We start from the raw sequence: 22,103 nt of genomic DNA on the forward strand, positions 1-22,103 counted from the left end.
CCCTTTTCTTCCCCGTCAGTCTCCTTAGCACAACCTCTCATCGCTGAGCTTCTGCAGTGCTCCGGGTCACCTCACCTTACACCGGCCGGCTTGTTATGAAGCCTGCATTCCTTGCATTCTCTTCCGGCCGGGTCCGTGAAGGTCAGATCCCTGTGACGTAGCGTTCACTGGCTAGGAAGGAATGCTGATCTATTGCAGAGACAGCGTGCATGAGCCGTCTCTGCAGTAGATCGGCACTTCCCCTGCTGGACTGTGAACTGGCATAACGTACATTGGCTGGCAGGAAGAAGACTTCCTGTGAATGTACGTAACCTCATCGGAAGGAGAGGAATCAGCCAGCTGGTGGTGAGATGACCTTTTCCCCTGTACTGCAGGAGATAGGAGAAGATAGGTGAGGTGAAAATCTGGTAAGTAGACTAATGGGGGAGGAATAGGTAAGTACAGATTTTTTTTTTTATGACATAACCCCTTTAAGTTCATACTGGTGAGTGATACTGTAGATAGTCTATTGATATGGCTGGGCAGCAACTATGGCCGTAGACTGAGGCTCAGATAGGTTGCTTCCTGCCAGCCCCAATTATTAGGCTTTGTTCACACTTCTGCCAGCCTCTGTGTTTTCCTGCTCTGTCATTGGAAAACAGATTTCTGTATCCATATTACGACAGATATGAATGGGGACAGACCTCTGGAAATGGGTCCCATTGACTATAATGGGATCCGTCTCGCTTCCATCATGCCCGCCAGCATGCTGCACTATTTTTTTTTTTCTAGGATTTTATTCCAGATCTGCGTGGGTGGTTTTTAACAGAGCATTTATTACTTTATGCTAACAGAATTTAGGAATGACATGGGCATGTTTACATTCCGTATTACGCATATATTTATTTACACATGTAATACAGACAGAACAACCCCATTGATCTGTATTGATGTATTCAGACGAGCATATTTTTCATGCAACTTTGTTACATTAAAAAAAAATCGCAGCATCCTATTTTTGTTCGTAATCACAGACCGAAATCACCATTTGAACTCTATGGGATTGCGTATAAACATAGCAAATGCGCAATTGCATGTATATGCAATGCACTTTTATGCATATTGGCAGGAGACAGTGGTTTAAAATAATAGAGACATCAATTGTGCCTTCTGGCAGTTTTTTTTTTGCGTCCAAGAAAAAAAACCCGCTGTGAATACGCATGCAGAAAAACCCTTAAATACACAAATTTACATACAGCAAAAATGCTGTACATTTTTTGTACTGAAATTGACAATTTCCTAGCATGCCCTAGAAGTTGTGGGGCTCTATGCTGTGTTAGGGTGTGTTAGCACGTCGCTGATTTTGGTGCAGATCTGCAGCAGATTTCACCCTTTCAATCAAATTCAAATTGGAAAGATGAAATCTTCTGCAGAACTGCACCAAATCTGCTACAAAATCAGCAAGGTGGGACCATACCCTTATAAACAAATGGCGATGGATGGGTCCTATTGACTATAATGCAGTCCATCCTGCTTCCATCTTGCTCTCTGGCATTTTCCCGGATGGAATAGCACAGCATGCTGTACTATTTTTTTTCTAGGAGTTTATTCCAGATCTGCGCCGGTGGTTTTGAATGGAGTTGTAGTGGCCCGGGGGGTCATCCAGGGTAGCTACATAGCCAGATGCTGCAGGACTTGTGACTATGTGCTCATACTGAGACATAGAAGGTGCCTTAAGTCTGAATGACCCTGTCTTTCCCCTTTTTTTTCACGAGCTTAAGCTAACTACTTGGCAACAGCTGGCTGCTGATTGGCTGTGTGTCATTCTATCCCTGATTGGTAGAGGAGGAAGGGTCGGAGCCAAGAGTGGGAAAGTGAGCAGGGCGAGGCAGGATGTTGGGAGGAGTTTGGAGAAAGTGTGGGAGTTAAGACAGGAAGTGAAAGAGGAGTTAGAGGGAGTGGTGAGAAGGTTGTCGTCATCGGAGCTTGTGAGAGGAGGTGCAGCACAGTGTGGAGAGGTTTAACGTTGCCCGGAGTCGGAAGCAAGCCTTTACAAGCTTCCAAATCAAGCGCAGTGTGGAGAACGATTGGGATCCATCTATACAGCAGTGAGTTGCATGAGCCCCTGTTAAAAGTAAAACCAGGGAAAGTGAAAGAGGCCAACTCTAAAATAACTTCATTAACCCTCAGATAACTAGGACTGTGGGAATTTTTACTGAGTAACCTTTAAATGCAAAAAGAGAGAGGGCGTTTGAAGTTTAAACTGTATTGTACTAAACTGAAATTTGGAGCAATGTTATTGTCTATGCAAAACAATACCTCTGCCATTTCTGATGAACTGTACTTTTCGTTTCTGAATATTAGCTAAAGCTGAAGTAAACTGAGTACCACCAGTTTGCAAATCAAAGCTACCAGGACTTGTGTCAACTATTTCTTCATTAACCCTTTGAGTCTATTAAGGAAGAGGTACTGGCGTCACGTGACAAACCACCGTTGATATTTGCTAACTGTAGTAACTCTTTTTTGCAACTGTGCACTACCGAGCCAGGCCCTCTGCCGCCATTGCAAAGAGAGATTGCAGAACCACCCGTGACATCCATCTTGTTTACCCGTAATCTCCCCCACATCGGCGTGCCTCCGCTAGGACGCTGCAGAGTCTCTGACGCAGATGTGAACAGAAGCTGCAGTAAGAATAAGATTTACTGACAGTTTCCTGGCATGTCCTAGGAGTTGTGGGGTCTATAAAGTATCATATGATCAAGTTTACAAAATCAGTGCAATGTAACAATAAAATACAGCAGCGACCACAATATACTAGGAACATTTCTTGGTAGTCTTGGCACGAGCACAGCGCAGAGTATATCACAGAATATCTGATCCTCCCGGGTTCCTTTGTATAGCTCAGTGTGAAGGCGATTCCGTCACTCAGCAGAGTACATCATGTCCTGGGTGACTATTATTTACTTGTTTGTCTCCCATCTGTTTTGCAGGCTGTCTCGTAACAGGGCATGTTATGAATAGCAGGAACTGCAGCAAGATCTTGCTGGGATGCCCAAGTTTATGTGATCGCCACAGAGTTATTCTACGGGCGGAAGAACGTTATAGAGAAGAATACAGAAAATTACTATATGGCACCAGAGACGCCACGCCACAGAAAAGTACAGAGAATGCTTAATACAGTTGTAATAAGGTGTTGAAGTATGAAACGTGACGATGACATGAGATCTTTTCATGCTGGGGTCTACACTGTGGGAGTCTGTCTCGGGGTTCCTTCAGAAATACAAAAAACAGTATTGAGATGAAAGCCCCGAAAATAACCATTCAGTTTCATTAGTGGATAGGGGGTAGCATCTTTTTATGGGACCCTTTAAAGGAGCCATCTCCCTTTCCACAGATAGTAACTATCCAATCTTTGGGTGTCCGACCACTGGGACCCTTACTTATCTTGAAACCGGTCATCTTGAAGGTCCCAAAATGAATGGAGGATAGACACACAGTTGCACAGCTGCTCCATTCATTTAAATGGATTGTCAGTGGTAGCAAAGTTCAAGTGCTTGGCTTCCTTCGACAGTCCTATTGAAATGAATGGAGCAGTGGTGCACATGTATGACCATTGCTCGGTATATTCTAGGAATTTCAGAAACCTTATTGTCAAGATTTATTGGGGGTCCCAGCCGTTGGACCCCACAGATCAGATAGTTATTCTTTATCTGGTTGATAGGGGGTAACTTATGACAATCCTTTTTAAAGGCAACCTGACACCTCCCTACAACACCATAAACTAAGTTATGGTGCTGTTAGGAGAGGTGACAGGGAGCCGGGTGATCTATTTTTAAAGACCCATTTACACGGAGCGATGATCGTTCAAACGACAGTTTGAGTGCCAGCTTTGAGCGATTATTTCGCATAAACTATTAAGTAGCTACTCAGCTACTTAAGAGCAATTAAGTGTGCAAATGAAGTGCTGAATACAGTTAATAGCTGGAGGGCTCTTGTCTTCTTTCAATTCCTTTGTTCTCCGTAGGGAAACTATGCTAGCAGCACTCCCCGTGGAGAACTCCTGATAAGACCACACAACAATTTTTAGGTTGGCCTGAATTTAACGATCAGCCAGCAGTGCACGAAAAGTGCACGATGGCCCCGCGTTAAACGCAACGATTATCGCTCAAGAGATCGCTTTTTAACGATTTTTGAGCGATCATTGCTCAGTGTAAATGGGCCTTAATACTCACCTGCTCCCTGGTTCCTGCGCCGTCACACGCCAAAGATTGCCCTATGACTCTCCTCAGATTGCCATGCACACACTCTCCCATAAAAGTCTATGGAGCTCTGCTGTCTAGGGGCTTTGCTGCTTGGGATCCCTGGTGATCAGCTGTTTGTCAGGCTGTTGTCAGTATGTAGAGAGCTAGTAGCTGATAGCTCTGTACATATTGTGGCGGCCCAGGATGGTTTTGCAGCCCCTTTTCCCATTTGAATTTAATACCAACCCAGACCACTGCCAAGTGTATGGAGCTGTGATCTTTTGGCTAACAGATCTCACCAAACAGATTGGCAAACAACTGAATGCTATGGATAGGTGCTAACTTCTTTTAATGGGACAACCTCTTTAATGAGTTGTTGTACAGGTGAAGAAAGATCCTGGTTGCTTTACGTTATAGGGGTTGCCACTTCTTAACTATTAATGGCCCATCCTCAAGCCCTATGAAGGTCTGGGACATAAGGTTGTACATGTATGAAGGCATGGGGTGTTCTAATAATCCTTCTAATTAATATACAGTTGAATCATTCACTTATTATAATTTGCATGGCCGGCCTTAACCACGTGTGACCTGTGCCAACCACAAGCTTGGTGAGGGGGGCACCAGGCAGATGTAGGCTGGGCACGATTGTTCTCCTTGGGTCTGCCTGGCCAGATGATCTACTTCCCCTATGCAGTTGTATCTTGTGGGTCTACATGAATCCTCCTCCTCTTGGCTCTGTCCCCTCCCCTCGGATGTTCTGAGGAGCCACTGTCATCTCATCAAAGCCCCTGCAAGACAATTACTTAGGTGTGCTACTGTATTTACATTATGAACCTTGTTCTGGTATTGTATCTATGTACTGAGGTTAGTTCTGTTGCTGTATTTATGTATTGAACTTGGTTCTGCTGCTGTATTTTTGTTATAGGGTCAGCTCAAGGACTGTATTTACATTATGAGCTTAGTTCTGGGGTTGTAGTTATGTACTGATCTTGGTTCTGGTGCTGTATTTATGATATAAGCTCGGTTATACGTTATCAGCTTGCTTCTGGTATTGCATCTATGTACTGAGCTTTGCTTTGATGCGATATTAATTTTAGGGGCTTGGTTCTGGTACAGTATTTATTCACTGAGCTGTTCTGTGTGGGCATGTTGCTATCTTGATGCCTTCTACACAATACACGCAGACTGCCTGTCGGTACAATATGAGTAGAAGGTGGATCGGGGATGTCTATATTTTTTTTTTTTTCAGTTGTTACAAGATTTTTCATTTATTTCTATTTTTTTTTAACAGCCAAAAACAGAATTAGACGTATAATCAACAGCTTTTATATTTCCTTTCTTTTTTTTTTTTTTCATCCATTCCAAGTCTTTGCTGCTTTTTAGGCAGTTTTTAGCTAAGTGTGTTCTGGGCTTCAGGGAATCGGATGGGCTCATTAATATGAGTATGTATACTTTGCAGCTCCGCGTCGCTCGTAGATCTCTGAGGATAAAAATCTAATTTTGATAAAAGGTAATAAGTTCCGTTTGAGCAGATGCTTTTAATATATCCGCAGATAAATGCAGGCGAGTCCCAGGAATTATTTCCTAGCCCGGCAATGAATGGTCAAGCGTACAGTACTATGTAAATATCCACCTGCTTGTCATCGCCGTCAGTTTCCATGGTTACTTCTCTATGCTGGAAGCAATATGTCTAGACACCCCAGCAGGGGCACCTTTGCCTAAATGCATCCTGTCCAGACAGACCAGCGCCGGAACGTGTTGCGTGCGGCCGGCCACGTTCGGTAAAGGACCCCCGCTCTCTGATCTTTGCTGCGAGTCGCTTTGGGTTTCATCCCATCGTGGCCTCGCTGATGTCACCGGACTCCGCAGCGCAACGATTGCAAATGCCGAATGACAGCTATGCTATGAATATGCAAGGAGTCTATGACTTCTTCTCTTCCACTAAAGCAGCATAACTAGTGCATCTTACTTATCACGTCCCCCATAATGTAAAAAGTAGCGGTCGGGCAGAGCATGAATTTGTATGGGAGCAGCGGGCAGAATAGCTTTGGCTGGCTGAGCAGTTGGCAGACGGCTATCTAATGTGTACGGCCAACCTTAAAGGTGTTGTACCAACATTCAGTTTAATCACCTATAAATGTGAATTTTGGTACAACCCCCTTTAGGTGATAAAAGTATGGTCCGAGGGGGTCTCCCTGCTGAGACCCCCACTGATCCTGAGAACAGGGGTCCCGTGTCCCCCCTTCTCCTCCATGTGGGCTCACTGCTCTTACCCTCAGCTATTTCCATCAGCTCTGTTGAAATGAATGGAGTGGCGCCATGCCAATTGCCACTCCATTCAGTTTGATGCCACTGTGGGTGGGTTCAGCGAGCCAGGTTCAGGAAGAGGTGGTCACTGACCCCCGTTCTTGGGAACGGTGAGGGTCTCAGCAGTGACACTCCTCCGATGAGACGTTTATCACCTATCCTATAGAACCAAGCTCATAACATAAATACAACCACAGAACCATGGCTCCATCTTTGGGTAAGAACGTTTGTCACCCCAATCTTCATGTTGTGTAAAAATGGCAATGATCAGAGTACGAACAAGTGAACTCGTTCGCGGCTAGTCATTGATTTTCAGCGAGGAGAAAAACGCTCCCTGATTGGCTGTACATCTTCCTTTGTGAACAAAGAACCGTACAACTGGCCTATAGGGACGAATCATAGTGACCCAATTCTCAGACCGTGTAAATGAAAAGTAAATGCGCACCAATTGATATGCTTGTTGATTGGCCCTTGTTACGTTGGGCCAAGAATGCGGTCCATGTAAAAGGACCATTAGAGTGAACCTCCCACTAAGTCTTGAGACACCCACCAAATACCACAATGCATTAACGCCCCATTCAAGTCTATGACTGGGCCATCCGCTTTCTAGAGAAGGCGGGGGAAACCATTTATAGTCTCCTGCCACTGTTAGGCTGGGTTCACACTGGGTGTATTCCCGGCGGAAATCCCGCGGTTTGGCCACAGCAAAAACGGCGAGATTGCCGCCGGGAGAACCGCCGCGGAAGAACCCGCGGCGGCTTTGAAGCGGCCCGGCCTCTCGCTTTTCTGCTGCGGCCGGTGCTCCCATACAGGAGAGCGCGGCCGCGGCGGAAAGAAAAGCTAAATAAACATGCTGCATATTCTGAAACCATGGCTGCGGCCGCGGTTCCAGCCTGACTTACCGCAGCGGATTGGCCGTCCCGTGTGGACGAGATTTCTGAGAAATCTCGTCCACATGGCTGGCTAATCCCGAGATTAGCGGTCGCGGGCGGATTTGCCGCAGTGAAATTCCGCATGGAATTTCCGCGGCAAATCCGCCCTGTGTAAACCCAGCCTAAGTGTCTGACATCTTGTAGGGCCCACAAATATACACTATCCTACTAAAGGAAATTGGACAGCTCAGCAAGAATCAAATGTAGTATTTATTTCCATATGGTAACACTTAGTGGGGCTCCTTTTGGCCCTAATGATATTGGATACTCTCCATGGCATACTTTCTACTAACATCTGATATACTTCAGCTGTTATTTACCCCTCATTCATCCTGAAAATAGCTGGTGAGTTCTCTAAAAGAAGATGCGCCGGCCGTTTACAATGGCGCAAGGTGCGTCGTCACTGGACAGTTGAGCAATGAAAGAACGTTCTATGGAATGACAAAACGCACTACTCCATCTTCACATCAGATGGATGTACCTGGTGTGGAGGAGGCCTGGGGAACGTCTTTTGCCCAAGTGTGTTGTACCAACAGTTAAGTGCGATGGAGGTTCTGTTATGGTCTAGGGATGTTTTATGTGGCATTGTCTCAGTCTGTTGGTTGTAGTGACAAGAACCATGAACATGGAGATGTACCCTGACATTCTAATCTACACAATGTGCTACCGACAATGTGGTAATACTCATGGGAACAATCAGCAATACTTCCAACCACACAACTTACCTCATCCCAAATCCAAAGCTGTTTGGCATTGGTTTGAGGGTATGGATGCTCCATGATTGGACTGGCTGCACAGAGTCCCGACTTGAATCCTACTGAGCATCCTTAGGATGAACTGGAACATCCTTCTTCTTTGAGAGAACTCGTCAAACATTTGCAGAATGAATGGTGGGAAGTACCAGCTGAAATGCACCAGACGTTAGTAGAAAATACTCAATGACATTAGGACCAAAGGAGCCCCACTATGTATTAACATATGGAAATAAACAAATATTACTATTAATACTTGCTCGAGGGTCCAATTACTTTTGCTCGGATAGTGTACTTGCATGATTTCAAACAATAAGAGCTCACCAAACTTAAAAAGACATTACGGGTAAATCCTACAAAGCGCTATTCCTGGGGGACCCCACCAGACAGAAATCCCCCCGAAGCAGGTAACTTCTAGACCACACATTTAGCTGAAGCTAAAGTATTCTTATCCTGACATGGGAAGGTCATTGTATGAAGTTGGCCACAAGCTGTCAGCTATTCCTCCCGACCCCACATACACGTTCTGTTTGATCGAGCATGCAGGCGTTCTCAATAAGCCGAGGAGGATAAGTCGCTGCCAGATGCCTCTTATTACCCTGAATCAAAAGGATGGGGCATGTGGAAATCCAACAGCGCGATCCTTCAGATGTCGGTGCGGGACACGGTCAGCAGCTTTGTCTGACATTAATGGAACATGTCTGCCTTACTTTATGTGCGATCCGTACAGGTGTGACAAGAGAAGGGGACAGGACGACCCAAGTGTTCCAGCGAGAAGTAGATCTGGTGGCACAGAAGCGATTAATACTCCTACATCTCAAACATCGTATTTAATCTCTTCGGCGCTGACATATAGTGATGAATGACGTTTGAAAGCCAACGCTTATACACTCAAAAAGTACTGTGTACAGCATTTGTCAGGAGTGTTTTTACAATCCATCCATCACCTTGTCATACTAGAAACTGTTAAACGCTACACTGGAAGGCAGAATTATTAATTTCTCTTCTGGCACCGGGCCAACTTTCTACATTTTTTTTTTATGTTGCACATGTGCACAATGTGCGGGTTCTCACCTAAAAGCAGAAAACGTGTATACATATATCTACAACCCCCTAACAGCCTATGGGAACCCAATTCTGTAATGTCCTTCTAGGTGCCCTATAACAGGAGGAGTAAACAAGAATGCTAAAGTGTAGTTATCACTTATTACATTGCATAGAAATAGTCGTCTCCAGACTCATCCTGCTTGATGGATCATTCAGATGGTGGAAGAAATTGTATAAATGGACAAAAAGCATTCTGGAGGGTAATAAATGTAAATTATATATTGGCAGATGTACAACTGAAGCCACTTAGAAGAGGAGGAAACTTTCAGAATACAACAAGATCCAACTGTGAGCCATTTACAGGTACAACTTGGTTCTGGGTTATTACATGTACAGGAATCGTATAATATATGCTCAACGTCCAATTTATTACCAGCATTAGGGCATTTTTACGTAAATTGGTTATTCTGCACATGGTGTGGATTTGTCGTGGATTTCACTTCTTGTATTGCAAAGGGAGAAGTTCTGTGACATCTCCAGCAAGCAATTGAGATGCTTTGGATTCAAAATCTACAGTTTATGTAAATTCCTCTGCTGATTCCATGTAGAGGTTTTTTTTTCTGCACCCTGTGGATGAGATTTGTTCAAATGCGGCTTACATACTGTAAGGCGAGGGCTACACGGCAACCTTGGCTGCTTGACTGAAGATCACTGTTTGGCACTGCCATTGAAGTCAATAGGATTGCCACGTGAGTTGCAGGTTGCCATGACTGTGACTTGTAGGTTGCAAAAAATCCAACTTCGATGGATTTTTTGGCGCCTGCAAGTCATGGTCATGGTAGCCTGCAACTTGCACTGTGACCCCATTGATTTAAATGGTAGTGCGAAGTTGCAGTGCTACACAGTGATCTTTGGTTGTGCAGCCCCCGTCGCGGCCAAAGTTGCTGTTAAACTGCAGATTTTAAGCGCAGAAACTATGCAGCATATACACTGCGTGTGAACATACAGTGTTCATTATGCCAGCATAGTCCAAATTGCTATATACAGATGTATATACAACAAATAAACTTTTGGTCTTTTGTCAGCTGGTCAGTGGCCTTTACAGATTTTTGGGTGAATGAATGTTTGTTTCTGATCATCTACCTGTGTAAAAGGCCATTTCCCCTTTATGCCTTGTACTGGACACTGGTGCACCGGTGTACCGCTAGGGGTCGCAATTGTGAGCTAGCCTTTTGGAGCCTCCGCCATACTAAACTGTTGGTACAACCCACTCAGGCAAAAGGTGCTCCCCAGGATCCTCCACACCCAGGTACCTGCATCTGATTTGAAGATGGAGTAACGTGATTCATCACTCCATAGAATGTTTTTCCATTACTCAACTATCCAGTGACGACACTGCTTGCACCATAGCAGATGGCCCGATGCATCTTCTTTGAGAGCACTCACCAATCATTTGCAGGATGAATGGAGGGAAATACCAGCTGAAGTGTATCAGGCATTAGTAAAAAGTATGCCACGGAGAGTATCCCTTGTAATTCAGGCCAAAGGAGCCCCACTGAGTACTAACTGAGGAAGTAAATACTTCTTCTGATCCTTGTTCATGTGTCCGATTACTTTTGATAGAATAGTGTATAGGACAATGCCAGAGATAACAATGTGTGGGTACAAAGTGGAAGAGCAATGGAGGTGCTGGTAATAATACATGCAAGTGTCCTAATAAGATGGCATTGCTTGTGATCGCTATTTAAAATAAGATATTTTTGTTGCTAAAATGTAATTCAAAGTGATAATAAAGACAGATTCAAATTACTCATCCAACACCAGTAGGTGGCAGTATTTGACTAAAGTATCATTCTAATACCGCATCACCGCCAGCCTTCAACTTCTGTGTATTTATTTATCTCAGAGGAAGTCGACTCCTGTCTTCTGTGGACTTTGTATGCAGAGCTTAACTTTCCCAAAGGACAGTAGAACAATAAGAAAAACTTCCCGGGGACGCAAATAACAGCTTAGCATCAGGTCTTAGAATAAAATGGTCCCAAAGTAAAATTCACAGAGAAGTAAAAGCATTTGGTGCTATTTAAAGACAGATGTAGAAAAATGTCCCCCAATGCTGATAAGATAACTTGTAGCAACTATTATCTGAACAAAACAAAAGCTATTGAAAAGGCAAGAAAAAAGTGTAAATGCATGTGCAAACTGAATGACAAATGATCATTCCTTTGTTGTTCAGTTTACACATGCCTAAAAACTAAACGATGAACAGGCAGTCTTTAATCTATCAATGACTGCCTGTTCACTGTGACTGGAGGTGGGCAGGCCATTAGATATACGGTCCGCTCCGACTCCATTCATTCTGAGCGATGATCGGTCCTGTATAAAAGGACCCCTACACGTTAACTGGGAAGGGGTGTAATATTTGGCCAGAGAACCGTTCTTAATCTCATTCATGCTGTTGTTGGGATGCAGGCTGCACTACATCTCTAAAGGGTTGTAACAAGATAGGTAATAAAAGGCTATCTCATGCCTGAGATCCCACCAATCCTGACAATGGTGGTCCCGTACCTTCCTCTTCTGTCACTGCGGAGATGCTTCTTCCACCCTCAGTGACGTCAAAGTGAATACAGTGATGGTGGCCACCATTCTATTTATGGGGCTGATAGAGATAGCTGAACACTTGTACTTGGCTATCTCTGGCAGTCCCATTAAAATGAATGGAGCAGCACTATATGCAGTCATCACTCTATTAAATCTCCTCCTCACTGCGTGAGTGCAGCGCGCCCACCCATCGTGAGGAGGGAGACAGTGGGAAATGGGACTCCTGTTTTCAAGATCAGTGGGGGTTATAGCGCTGAGATTTCCAACGATCCAACTTTTACTACCTACCCTATAGATAGTTGGTAAGTCTTTCTTGGTACAATGCCTTTAAGAGGGCGAGTCAGCCCCCCACATTTGTGAAACCTGCTCAGGATGGTGGAAAACCATCTAAAATATTATATTCCCTCACTCCGTGGACCCACCGCTGCGGTCTCTGGCTGCTCTCCACTTCCAGTGGCATCCTGACAACAGAACATGTGACCTAATCACTGGGCAAAGTGAGCCGATGATTTGCTGCAGCGACCACATGCCTCTGACATCATCCCTGCGGTTGAAAGCAGAGAGCTGTGAGGGAATGGACACTAGTGGAATGGGAGCAATGTGGGGGATTGGGTAAGGGGAGTATGACTTTTTTTTAGTTTTCCACCACTGTGTGCAAGTTTATAAAAAATTGGGGGCTGGATAGCCCCTTTAACTACGACAGCTTTAAAGATTTTTGTACACTTTAGATTAAAGCGACTAGTGCACAGTTTCCATAAGGTAGTCAGAGAAGCTGGTGTGGCCATCTTTGTTTCTCCAGGCCCAAGGGTCGCTGTAACCATATTCTTGCCCCTACTGGGCCCTAAAGAAATCAGCTGTAATCTGCATGAGAACCTGTCAGCAAGTGTTCCATTTCCCTGCAGCGCCGCCACAGGGGAAATGAAGCATTACACAATTCGCATTTTATTATTTATTAATGATTCTTTATTAATGAGGGTCCTGAACTAAACGCCTATCTATTAATGCAGAAGAATAATAGCATATTCGAAAACGTGTTTTCTATACGCAGCCACCCCTTTACCTAGCATAATCTGCTGCTTCTAGAGCTGATATAAGGTGAATCATGTATTACAGGTGTCCTGCTGACCCCCATAAAGAAGGCAAATCAAAAAAGCAGCCAGAGTGCAAAAACAGCTTGTTCCCTGCAAGGTGAGTTCAGTGCAGAACGCTTAACAGCATGAAGTCTAATGGAAGGATGTGATTTTCTCTTTCAGTATAGATATTCTGAGAAAACCACTTGAACAATTCTGAAACAACTTGGATTATACCTGGAAACTGTTACAAATACGGTCCCACCATCTCAGTGGCCAAAGCCAACAGATTCATCGACATAGGGCCTATATCAGTAGTCTGAGGACTATTGATACTTTAACCCTATCCAATCCACTGTCTGACGTTTTCCTACATTCTGATTGAAGCTTGTACAACTCCAATGTCGGAAGACGTCCAGCAGGGTATTCTTACCGTCTATTGCCAGCCACTCCGCTGGCGCAGACACAATGGCTTTAACCAGCAGATGGCACCGTTGTATAACAGCAAAAAGAGAAAGCCTTTTAGGAAACCCTGAATCCAAAATTGGATTGGAAAGGGTTAAAATCCCATAATGGCATGACTAGGTTAAAACATAGAAATACATATACAGATCTTGCTATTAAAAAAGCCAGGGCTGAGCTTCCATAGGTAAGCTTCCACAATTCCCTATACAGTGGGGCTATATGGGCAGTTGTTTGGGACCAGTACGATGCAGACAAAACACAAGAGTAGACTATGGCCACTGCATAACTCATCCCTAAACTGTCTTAAAGGGAGTGTACAAAAATGGACTTTTATCACCTCTTGATAGGATTAGTGATAAAAGTCTGATCGGTGCTCGTTTCACCACTGAGACCCCCATTGATCCTGAGAATGGGTGTCTCATGACCCCCTCTCATACGCATTTAAAGTTTGCTGCATCCGCCCCCAATGACATGGAGACTAAATGTGGCTGCGGTCGTACATGCACAGCGCCACTCCATTCCTGACCCTGATGGAAACAGATGAGTACCAGCATTTGGCAGTCCCATTGAAGATGAATGGAGCAGAGCTATGTCTGTGTGATTTCCGCTCCATTCAATCTCCTCAGTGCGGGGGTCTTAGTGAGGGGGACCTTTGTTCTTAGGATCGTGGGGTCTAGTGAGGCAGACATGGGACCTTTGTTCTTAGGATCGTGGGGTCTCAGTAGTGATACCCCACTGATCAGACTTTTATCACTTATCCTATGAATAGTTGATCAATAGAAGTCAATTTTAGGATAACCTCTTTTAGGCTGGGGTCACACGGGACCGAAATCTCGCGAAATGACCTCACAGAAATACTGCAAGATATCCACGGGAGAAATGCAGCTTCAAAACCCGTGTCCTTCTTGGTGGGGCTTCGCCGCCTGCATTCCGCTGTGGCCATCTCTCCCCATAGTGAGGAGAGAGGCCACCGGGGAAAGAATTGACATGCCACGTCTTTGAATTCCGTGCAGCATGTCAATTTCAGCATGGCTTGGCCTCAACGGATCGGCCGCAGCGTGTGGATGAGATTTTAGCAAATCTCGTCCACTTTGCTGCTTTATCCCGGGATAGAAAGCCACGGGCGGAATTACCGTGCAGGAAGTCTGCACGGAAATTCCGCAGCAATTACGCCCCGTGTGAACCCAGCCTATAAGTGCATTTATATGGGTTGTGGATTATCGAGAAGGAACATTTGCTCTAATGCTTGTTTCCCTGATAATCGGTTGGTGTAATTGAGCAGAAGATTAGCCAACGCACAAACTCATTTGTCGGCTGATCTGCTTGTCTATGTGAGCATAACGCTGGGCTCACATGGGCGTATGATCACTGTGTATTACGCAGGCTCTGTATGCCTGTGTGATATGCAGTAACCTGCAGGCAGTCAATTACAAACCTCTCACTTATACACACGGAAATCAAACTCCACGTGAGGATTTTTCCCATCTTCAGGGCTAAATCCGTGTTATTCCATGACAAGAAATTCGTTACAGCAAGCGTAGGTATTGCATGGAGCTCTTGGCATCCAAACAGCAGCCTTGATACTTGCAGCTCACAGAAATTGCCCATATAGTTCCAAATAAAGTCAATTTACATACGGCAAGCATAGCTGTGATTGAAAGCATTTCCAACGTGCCCAGTGTAAATGCACAAACCAATCACCAATCAATTTGTTACGCTTAATCCCCTCCCTTGAAAACGGACTACACCCCATAACGGCAGCTGGAATGCCTTCATTAGTTTGCTAGCTCGGACCTTACAGGAAACAGTAATTGATATTTTCTGCACAAAATGTAAAGCTGACGAGTCACGCGCTCTCTGGCATAGTGACTAACACAGCGGGCATTCACAGATGAGGCACGGAGCAGATCTATACGGAGAAATAACCGCAGCGGCTGCATATTGGCTAACACCCTACACTCCTCTGTGTGTAAATTGCTAAAGTTACTTTTGCTCATATCATTGCAACTTTTTAGATAAGCAGTACAAATAATTTAGCAGTTTGCTGCAAGGCTGCCAGCACTTGACTCTCTTCAATCAATATCCACTGGATAAGCACCAAGAACCAGAGTTGTTTTAATTGGATTTCTTCTTTCAATAATCAGGTTTAAAATCAAAATGCGATAGAAACGATCCTCCCGAAAGACAAGAGCTAATTCACAAGCAGCCTCATACATTGGAAGTTCAGGTACAATACGTCTTGCGCTTATATCGAGCAGGGTTCGTCAGCCTTTGACTATTGAGCCCAGACATGGGTAGCTAATTGTTAATCCGGGTATACAGGCAGGTAGGAACTATTAGGGGTTGATCCAGTGAACAGTCTGATTGCCTTTAGGGAGTCAGGAAGGAATTTTTTCAGCAAAAGGGCTAATTGGCTTCTGCTCTTGGGGTTTTTTGCCTTCTTCTGGATCAACAACACAGGAGGATAGACAGGCTGGACTAGATGGACATGGTCTTCATTCGGCCTTACGAACTATGTTACTATGTTAAAGGGTGATATTGCATTGCTGCATAAAAGGCATATAGCCCCAATATTTCTCACCCCATGTCACATTTGCCCTCCAAAGGAACCCCTTCACAAGTTAGTGCAATACAGCCCTGATATTAGTGAGTATTCAGGACAATTCTTAAAGAATGGGGAAAAAGTGAAGCTGATTTCGTCATACATGAATTGACATACAACATCCAGAATTTCCTGAAAAGATAGAACTCTTCAAGTTTTTATTGCACCTTACAGATGTACCATGTTGGCGCCACAGCAGATGACAAGTTGGTAGTCCATTTCTTCGCAGAAATGTCCGGCATGTCCTTTGTCATCGATTCCACTGCAGTGGAGATGTATTGCTTTTAGTCGTCTAGTGTCACCAATGGTGCTCACATTGTATATCTGAAAGGTGCAATTAAAACTAATAGAGTTCTTCTATGTTTTCATCAAGAGTTAAAAGCAGAACAGCACTTTGACAAGAGATGGCAGACAAAAAAAGTGGTGTCTCACGTGTCATACGTAAGGTTCTGGATAGTCGAGAATTAACAATCAGGATCCAGATTGGACACCTTGTTCAGCTGATGGACATCCACAATGGGAGAGCGCTCGATGTACTCCACGAAGATCCTAATTGGCCTTGGTTATATTAGTAGTGCGGAGAAAAAAGAAATGGCGTATATATCCAAGCTCTCCAAGGTGTAAAGAAACACAAAATGGATGGATATAGGGAGGAGGGTTGAGTGAGTTTCACCTCCATGCTGTGAAGTAAGTTTGGATTTTAATGCCTTAACGCCCCAGGATATACAATTACATCATGGGAGTTCAGGGTTTGTATGGGACTGGATCGGCTGGGGCTCTGGTCTCATACAGCTGAAACCTGCCTGCAACAGCCGCAATCATTGTGAATGCTGATCGCGACTGTTGACTCTTTAAATGCCACTGTCAGTTCTGACAGCAACATTTAAATGCCCAGATCGGTATTGCAGGGTCTCGAATGACCCCCTATGATGAGATCGTTAGCTGCTGTTCGGTTGCCATGGCCCCAGGATGCCATGGCTGATTGCCTACCAAGCCATGCATGTGGCGTGGCTTGATAGACTGCCTGTCAGAACGTGGTATAATCCAATACTATGGTATTGAAATACGTAGTATAATGCAATACTATGGTATTGCATTATACTCTATAAGTGATCAAACGATTGCAAATTCAAGTCCCCTAAAAAAAAAAAAAAAGTAAAAATGAGTTTTGAGAAAGTTGTATTAATTATTGGAAAAAATAAAAGGTATTAAAAGTTTAAAAAAAACCTTTACCCATATTTATAATTAAAAAATCAAAACAAAAAAAATCCCAAGCACATGTGTTGTATCGCTGCATCCGTAAAAGTCTGATCTATCAGAGTAATGTATTATTTATCCAACAGTGCGAACGTAGTTAGAAACAAATACACAATATCAGAATTGTACTTATTTGGTCACCCTGTCTTCAAGAAAAAATGTAATAAAAAGCGATTTAAAAAGTCATATGTATTTCAAAATGATACTAATAGAAACTACAGACCATCCTGCAAAAAATGAGCCCTCGCATGACTGTTGATGGAAAAAATTTTAAAAAGTTATGGCGGCAGAAAATGTTGTTTTTTTCCAAAATATTTTATTTTTTATAGGTAGTACAGCAAAGAAAAACTATATAAAATTGTAGTAATCTTACTGACTCCTAGAATAAAGTTATCGTGTTATTCCTCTGTAGTGTGTACGCCATAAAAACAAGACCCCACAAAGATTTTGGAATTGCAGGGTTTTGTCCTTCATTTCACTCCACCCTTAGGGCTTATTCAGACGACCGTATATCGGCTCAGTTTTCATGCCGAGCCAATATACGGTGTGCTTGTCTGCAGCAGGGGGGAGAGGATGGAAGAGCCAGGAGCAGGAACTAAGCTCCACCCCCATCCTGCTCCTCCCATTGCAAATAGTGTCAAGGGGCAGGGAAGGGGCGGGAGCTCAGTTCCTGCTCCTGGATCTTCCGCCCCCCCCATGCAGACAAGGACACCGTATATCGGCTCGGCGTGAAAACCGAGTCGATATACGGTCGTCTAAATAAGCCCTCAGATCGCTATGTTGATGGAAAAATAAGTTTAGGAATTTTTTTTAAAGTGGAGAGGAAAATCCTGAAAATGGTGGTGGGGGGGCGCATCATTAAGAGGTTAATCATCTCATTCACTTCAGGTTCATGTTTATTTATTTCTCTTACACCTTTGAGCGGTGGGAGATATATATATATATGCTCTTTCTTTTTTTTCTGCTCTGTACTTTCATGTCCTTCTCGCTGTTGTACATCACTTCATGTAGAAAGAAATCACCTTCACTTTTGCACTATTTTTTTAGAATCCCTATATATATAATCTATCTTTACTTTGCACATAGGCTATGCCTGGTATTGCAGCTCAGGCCCATTCATTCTAATAGTGCTGAACTGCAATACTAACTACTACAGACAAGAGTGGCGCAGTTTCTGGAGACTAATAAGCAATCCTTTGGCTTCTGCTGATGCTGCTCTTCTAAGACGTGTGTGAATGGGGTCTGATCAATGTAATGTCATCAGTCTTTGTCTGCTCTCTACCTCAGTGATTGTGCTATACCGTATTATACAGTAGCCCTGTGGTTGTATTATAGGGCCGTCTGCCCACGGGCGGGTTGGACCCCACATGCGGGATTCCTGCAGCAGAGATCAACCCAGTTCCCGGACGGTGACCCCAGGAAATCGCGTTTTCTTATAGCATGCTATGGGCTGGATTTGCTGCAGAATCCGGAGGCGGAATCCCACTCCGGATTTCGCAATTCTAAGCCGCCCGTGTGCTGGAGGCCTAGGGGGCCTGTAATTCTTCCAAAAATAGGGGCCTAGAAAGCTCCTTCTGCTGCCGCTGTAGCTACACCGCTGGATTGCCAATGCATCTGCAGTAATATTAATGACATATAAACTGCAGAGTTTGCGGCTCAGGCCGGGTTCACATACTGTTTTTGCTACACCCAGATTTTGCATCCAGATGGCACCCAGGATGGGACCCTAGACCTTTATAAGAGACAGAGACCACTTTAGTCCCCGTTTGACTTGATTTCCATTTCCTTCTGGCATTTTTGCTGGACAGAATAGCATAGGCAAAGTAGCAAACACATGTGAATTTAGCCTTACTTGTGTACACTAGTATGTAAGGTTCATAAACCCTTCGGCCTATGCTCCATATACTGTATGTTATATACGTATGTATGTTGTTGTTCCCACTACTCTTGGCCCAGTTGTACAAGGTGGCCGTTGGTGTTTGTGAGGACGGAAACAGCTGCGCTACACTGTTTCTGTAACTCCCATAGAGGTCAATGGGCATTACACAAACAGTGTAGCACAACAAACTATTACCATAAGTCAGGAGCTGCAGAAACCAATGACTTCTACGGGACTTACTGAAACGCTATAGTCCAGTTGCATTCAGCTGTTTTCGTCCTCCTGGCCACATTGTAATCAGCAGTGTCCCCATTTTAGCCATGTTTAGCCAAAATTGGAACACCCCTTTAAGTTGCCCATACACCTTCAATAGGAAATGAGCGTTTGACCAACAACTATTTCTCCTAACTTCTCCATACGCATGAACACTCTGTTCGGCTGAGCATTCATGTGTTTTACATGGGCAAAGTGGAGTAAGCTGCTGTCAGACTCCTCTGGCGACAACTTATCTCTATGGAGAACTAAAGGATTAGGCTCCAGTCCTTCCTTCCTCTGACATCATCTGTTGGAGGAGAGTTGGCAGGCCGCCATACACATAAAATAGCCACTCCTACATCAAGTTTGGATGACACTTACCTAATGTGTAATTGGGGGGTTTCTTACCATGGTGAATATCCTATCTTGTGCAACAGTTCAGCCCCATTTACACGCAAAGATGATCGCTCAAAATTCGTTCAAAAGATAGTTTGATTGACAGTTTACACGATCATTTTGCATAAGCTACTAATGGACATTAATGCCTATTACTAGCTTATTACCTTCATTTGCATGTAATTCACCTCCCTGAGCTGTATGCAGATAACAGCAGGTGGTCTGTTCTCTGTATAAAGCTCCTTTGTTCTGCCGCGGGACAACAGCTGAATACAATGTTATCAGCACTCCTGTGGAGAAACTCAGCCCTTCTATTACAAGCGATGAATTTCATGGTCACATGAAAATCCTTGTTCGTCAGAAAATGATTTATACTGCACGATTATCGCTCAAAATTCGTTCAGTGTAAATGGGTCTTAACATCCAGAACAATGGTCTCCAAGCTATGGCTCTCCAACTTTAGGGAATGTAGAAGTCCCAGCATGTGTTTAGGGCATACTGAGAGTTGTAGTTCTCCAGATGTTGAGAAACTACCCCTTGGTACACTCTGCTCTAAAATGCTGAAATTAACTGGATGTAGGGATGGGTGTGGTACCAGCAATGGTTAATGTTGTACAATTGCAATCAAAATTATTCAACCCCCATTGCAAATTAGGTTAATTTGCAAAATTTGCAAACTTTCAGCTGTTTGCAAAAAATAAAAAATAAAATACATCAAACAACAACTACTAATATGAGAAGTGGTTTTTACAAATTCAACGCAAAATGCCATTTTAATATCTACTGCATAATTATTCAACCCCCTGAATAGAATCTCTCATAAGAGCACTCATTTACAAATCAGCTGTTGTCTTAAACACACCTGATGTAACTAATCAAGGGCTTCATTATTGGCATCAGGTGTCCTTAGGATAAAGTACAATAAATACCTGGACAGGCTAGGCAGGGCTTTAAATATGATGTTTGATTGCGTTTTAGAACTATGGCTAAGCTAAGAGAGTGGTCCAAAAAGAGAAGAGATCATAGCCTTTCACAAAAAAAGGAAAAAAGACTAAAAAGATACAGCTGGAAGGGTTAAATAATGTTATTTACAACTGTATGCCCCCTGTATTGTCTCCACACATTGACCCAAACTGACTCCTTTGTTGCTATGATATCACCACATGATGTAAATTGCAGAAGCTAGACATGATTTACATAGTTTATCCCGGTTTCACTGTGGTTTACACTTGATGAAAACTAAATATTTGTGCACTCCGACTGCTACAATATACAGTATATACAGACAAATTCAATGTACTCAGCCGATGAAGCTAACACTAGCCCGGCTCCAGACCTCAGATGTGACTCATAAGGTTTCCTTCTGGTTATTATCAGTCTCTTCTGCCTTTCCCCTTATAGCTCAGCGGTCTGCAACCTATGCTTTTCCAGCTGTCAGGTTCTACTGGGATTTGTAGTTTCTCAACAGCTGGAGGACTGCAGACCATCACTACTAAATTGCATCTTTTGTTTTTTGAACATGCAGCCTTCCAGACATTCGGACCCAAACCATCTTCAGAGGAGAACACGCAAAGACTTCACCCAGGAAGAAATCACAAATCTGCTGGACGGGGTGGAAAAGTTTGGCCACAACTGGAATGCTATTCTGTGGTCATATCCTTTTCAGAAAAACCGAAGAAACGTTGACTTGGCGAAAAAATACAAACGGTTAAAGGGGCAGCACTGACTCCTACTAGATGGGGCATCCTTACGTAGTTCATATATGACACGAGATTAGATATAGCAGCCAGTCTGGATGCACAGAATGGCGCAATTATTTGTTTTCCTGTTACATAAAAGATGGCTGAGATGTACTTCTTTTACGTGACCTTTCATTTCTCTAGATTTTCGTAAAATAATTTATATCGCAGCAGCGGTTTTTGTCTAGACGGTATGCTGCAGAGTGCACTGAGTAATAGACCATTACCGGTTTTCATATAAATCATTACTCGCAGGTTAGAGGGCAGTCGCCACCTATATTTTATCTCTGAAGTCACTTACTGTAAAAAGCAATGACTGCGCAGAAGAAAGTGTTGGAAGGTCTGGTGCTGATCTCTCATGTTCGTAGCAAGAAGAGCCAACATTGCAGGCGGAAAGACCATCTCCGATCTGCTGCAGGCACCAGCGCGGCGGATGTCTTGGAAGAGAGGTCGAGATTCGTTATAGTCATCTTTATAAGCAGGAGAAGGTCGAAGCAGAAACCTGCAGGGCTCTTGGAATTTGACATTCCCTGAGTCAGACTGACCATGGAATTAGGCTATGATGAAAAATGTGTCCCACCGAG

General features: G+C 43.8%; 1 protein-coding gene across 1 annotated transcript in view; it reads left to right on the forward strand.

Moving 5' to 3' along the window:
- TERB1 (telomere repeat binding bouquet formation protein 1) overlaps positions 1 to 21,618 on the forward strand; it is a 50,283-nt gene extending 28,665 nt beyond the window's left edge. Inside the window, exons 16-20 of the mRNA XM_066583129.1 lie at positions 2,970 to 3,137; positions 9,547 to 9,621; positions 12,970 to 13,044; positions 15,536 to 15,618; positions 21,306 to 21,618. Of these exons, the coding sequence (XP_066439226.1) occupies positions 2,970 to 3,137; positions 9,547 to 9,621; positions 12,970 to 13,044; positions 15,536 to 15,618; positions 21,306 to 21,506 (602 nt within the window). The 3' untranslated portion in view covers positions 21,507 to 21,618. The remainder of the gene's footprint in view (positions 1 to 2,969; positions 3,138 to 9,546; positions 9,622 to 12,969; positions 13,045 to 15,535; positions 15,619 to 21,305) is intronic.
- Positions 21,619 to 22,103: the final 485 nt, after the last annotated feature.

Source organism: Eleutherodactylus coqui, chromosome 11 (genome assembly GCF_035609145.1).
Source record: "Eleutherodactylus coqui strain aEleCoq1 chromosome 11, aEleCoq1.hap1, whole genome shotgun sequence".
Taxonomy (NCBI): domain Eukaryota; kingdom Metazoa; phylum Chordata; class Amphibia; order Anura; family Eleutherodactylidae; genus Eleutherodactylus; species Eleutherodactylus coqui.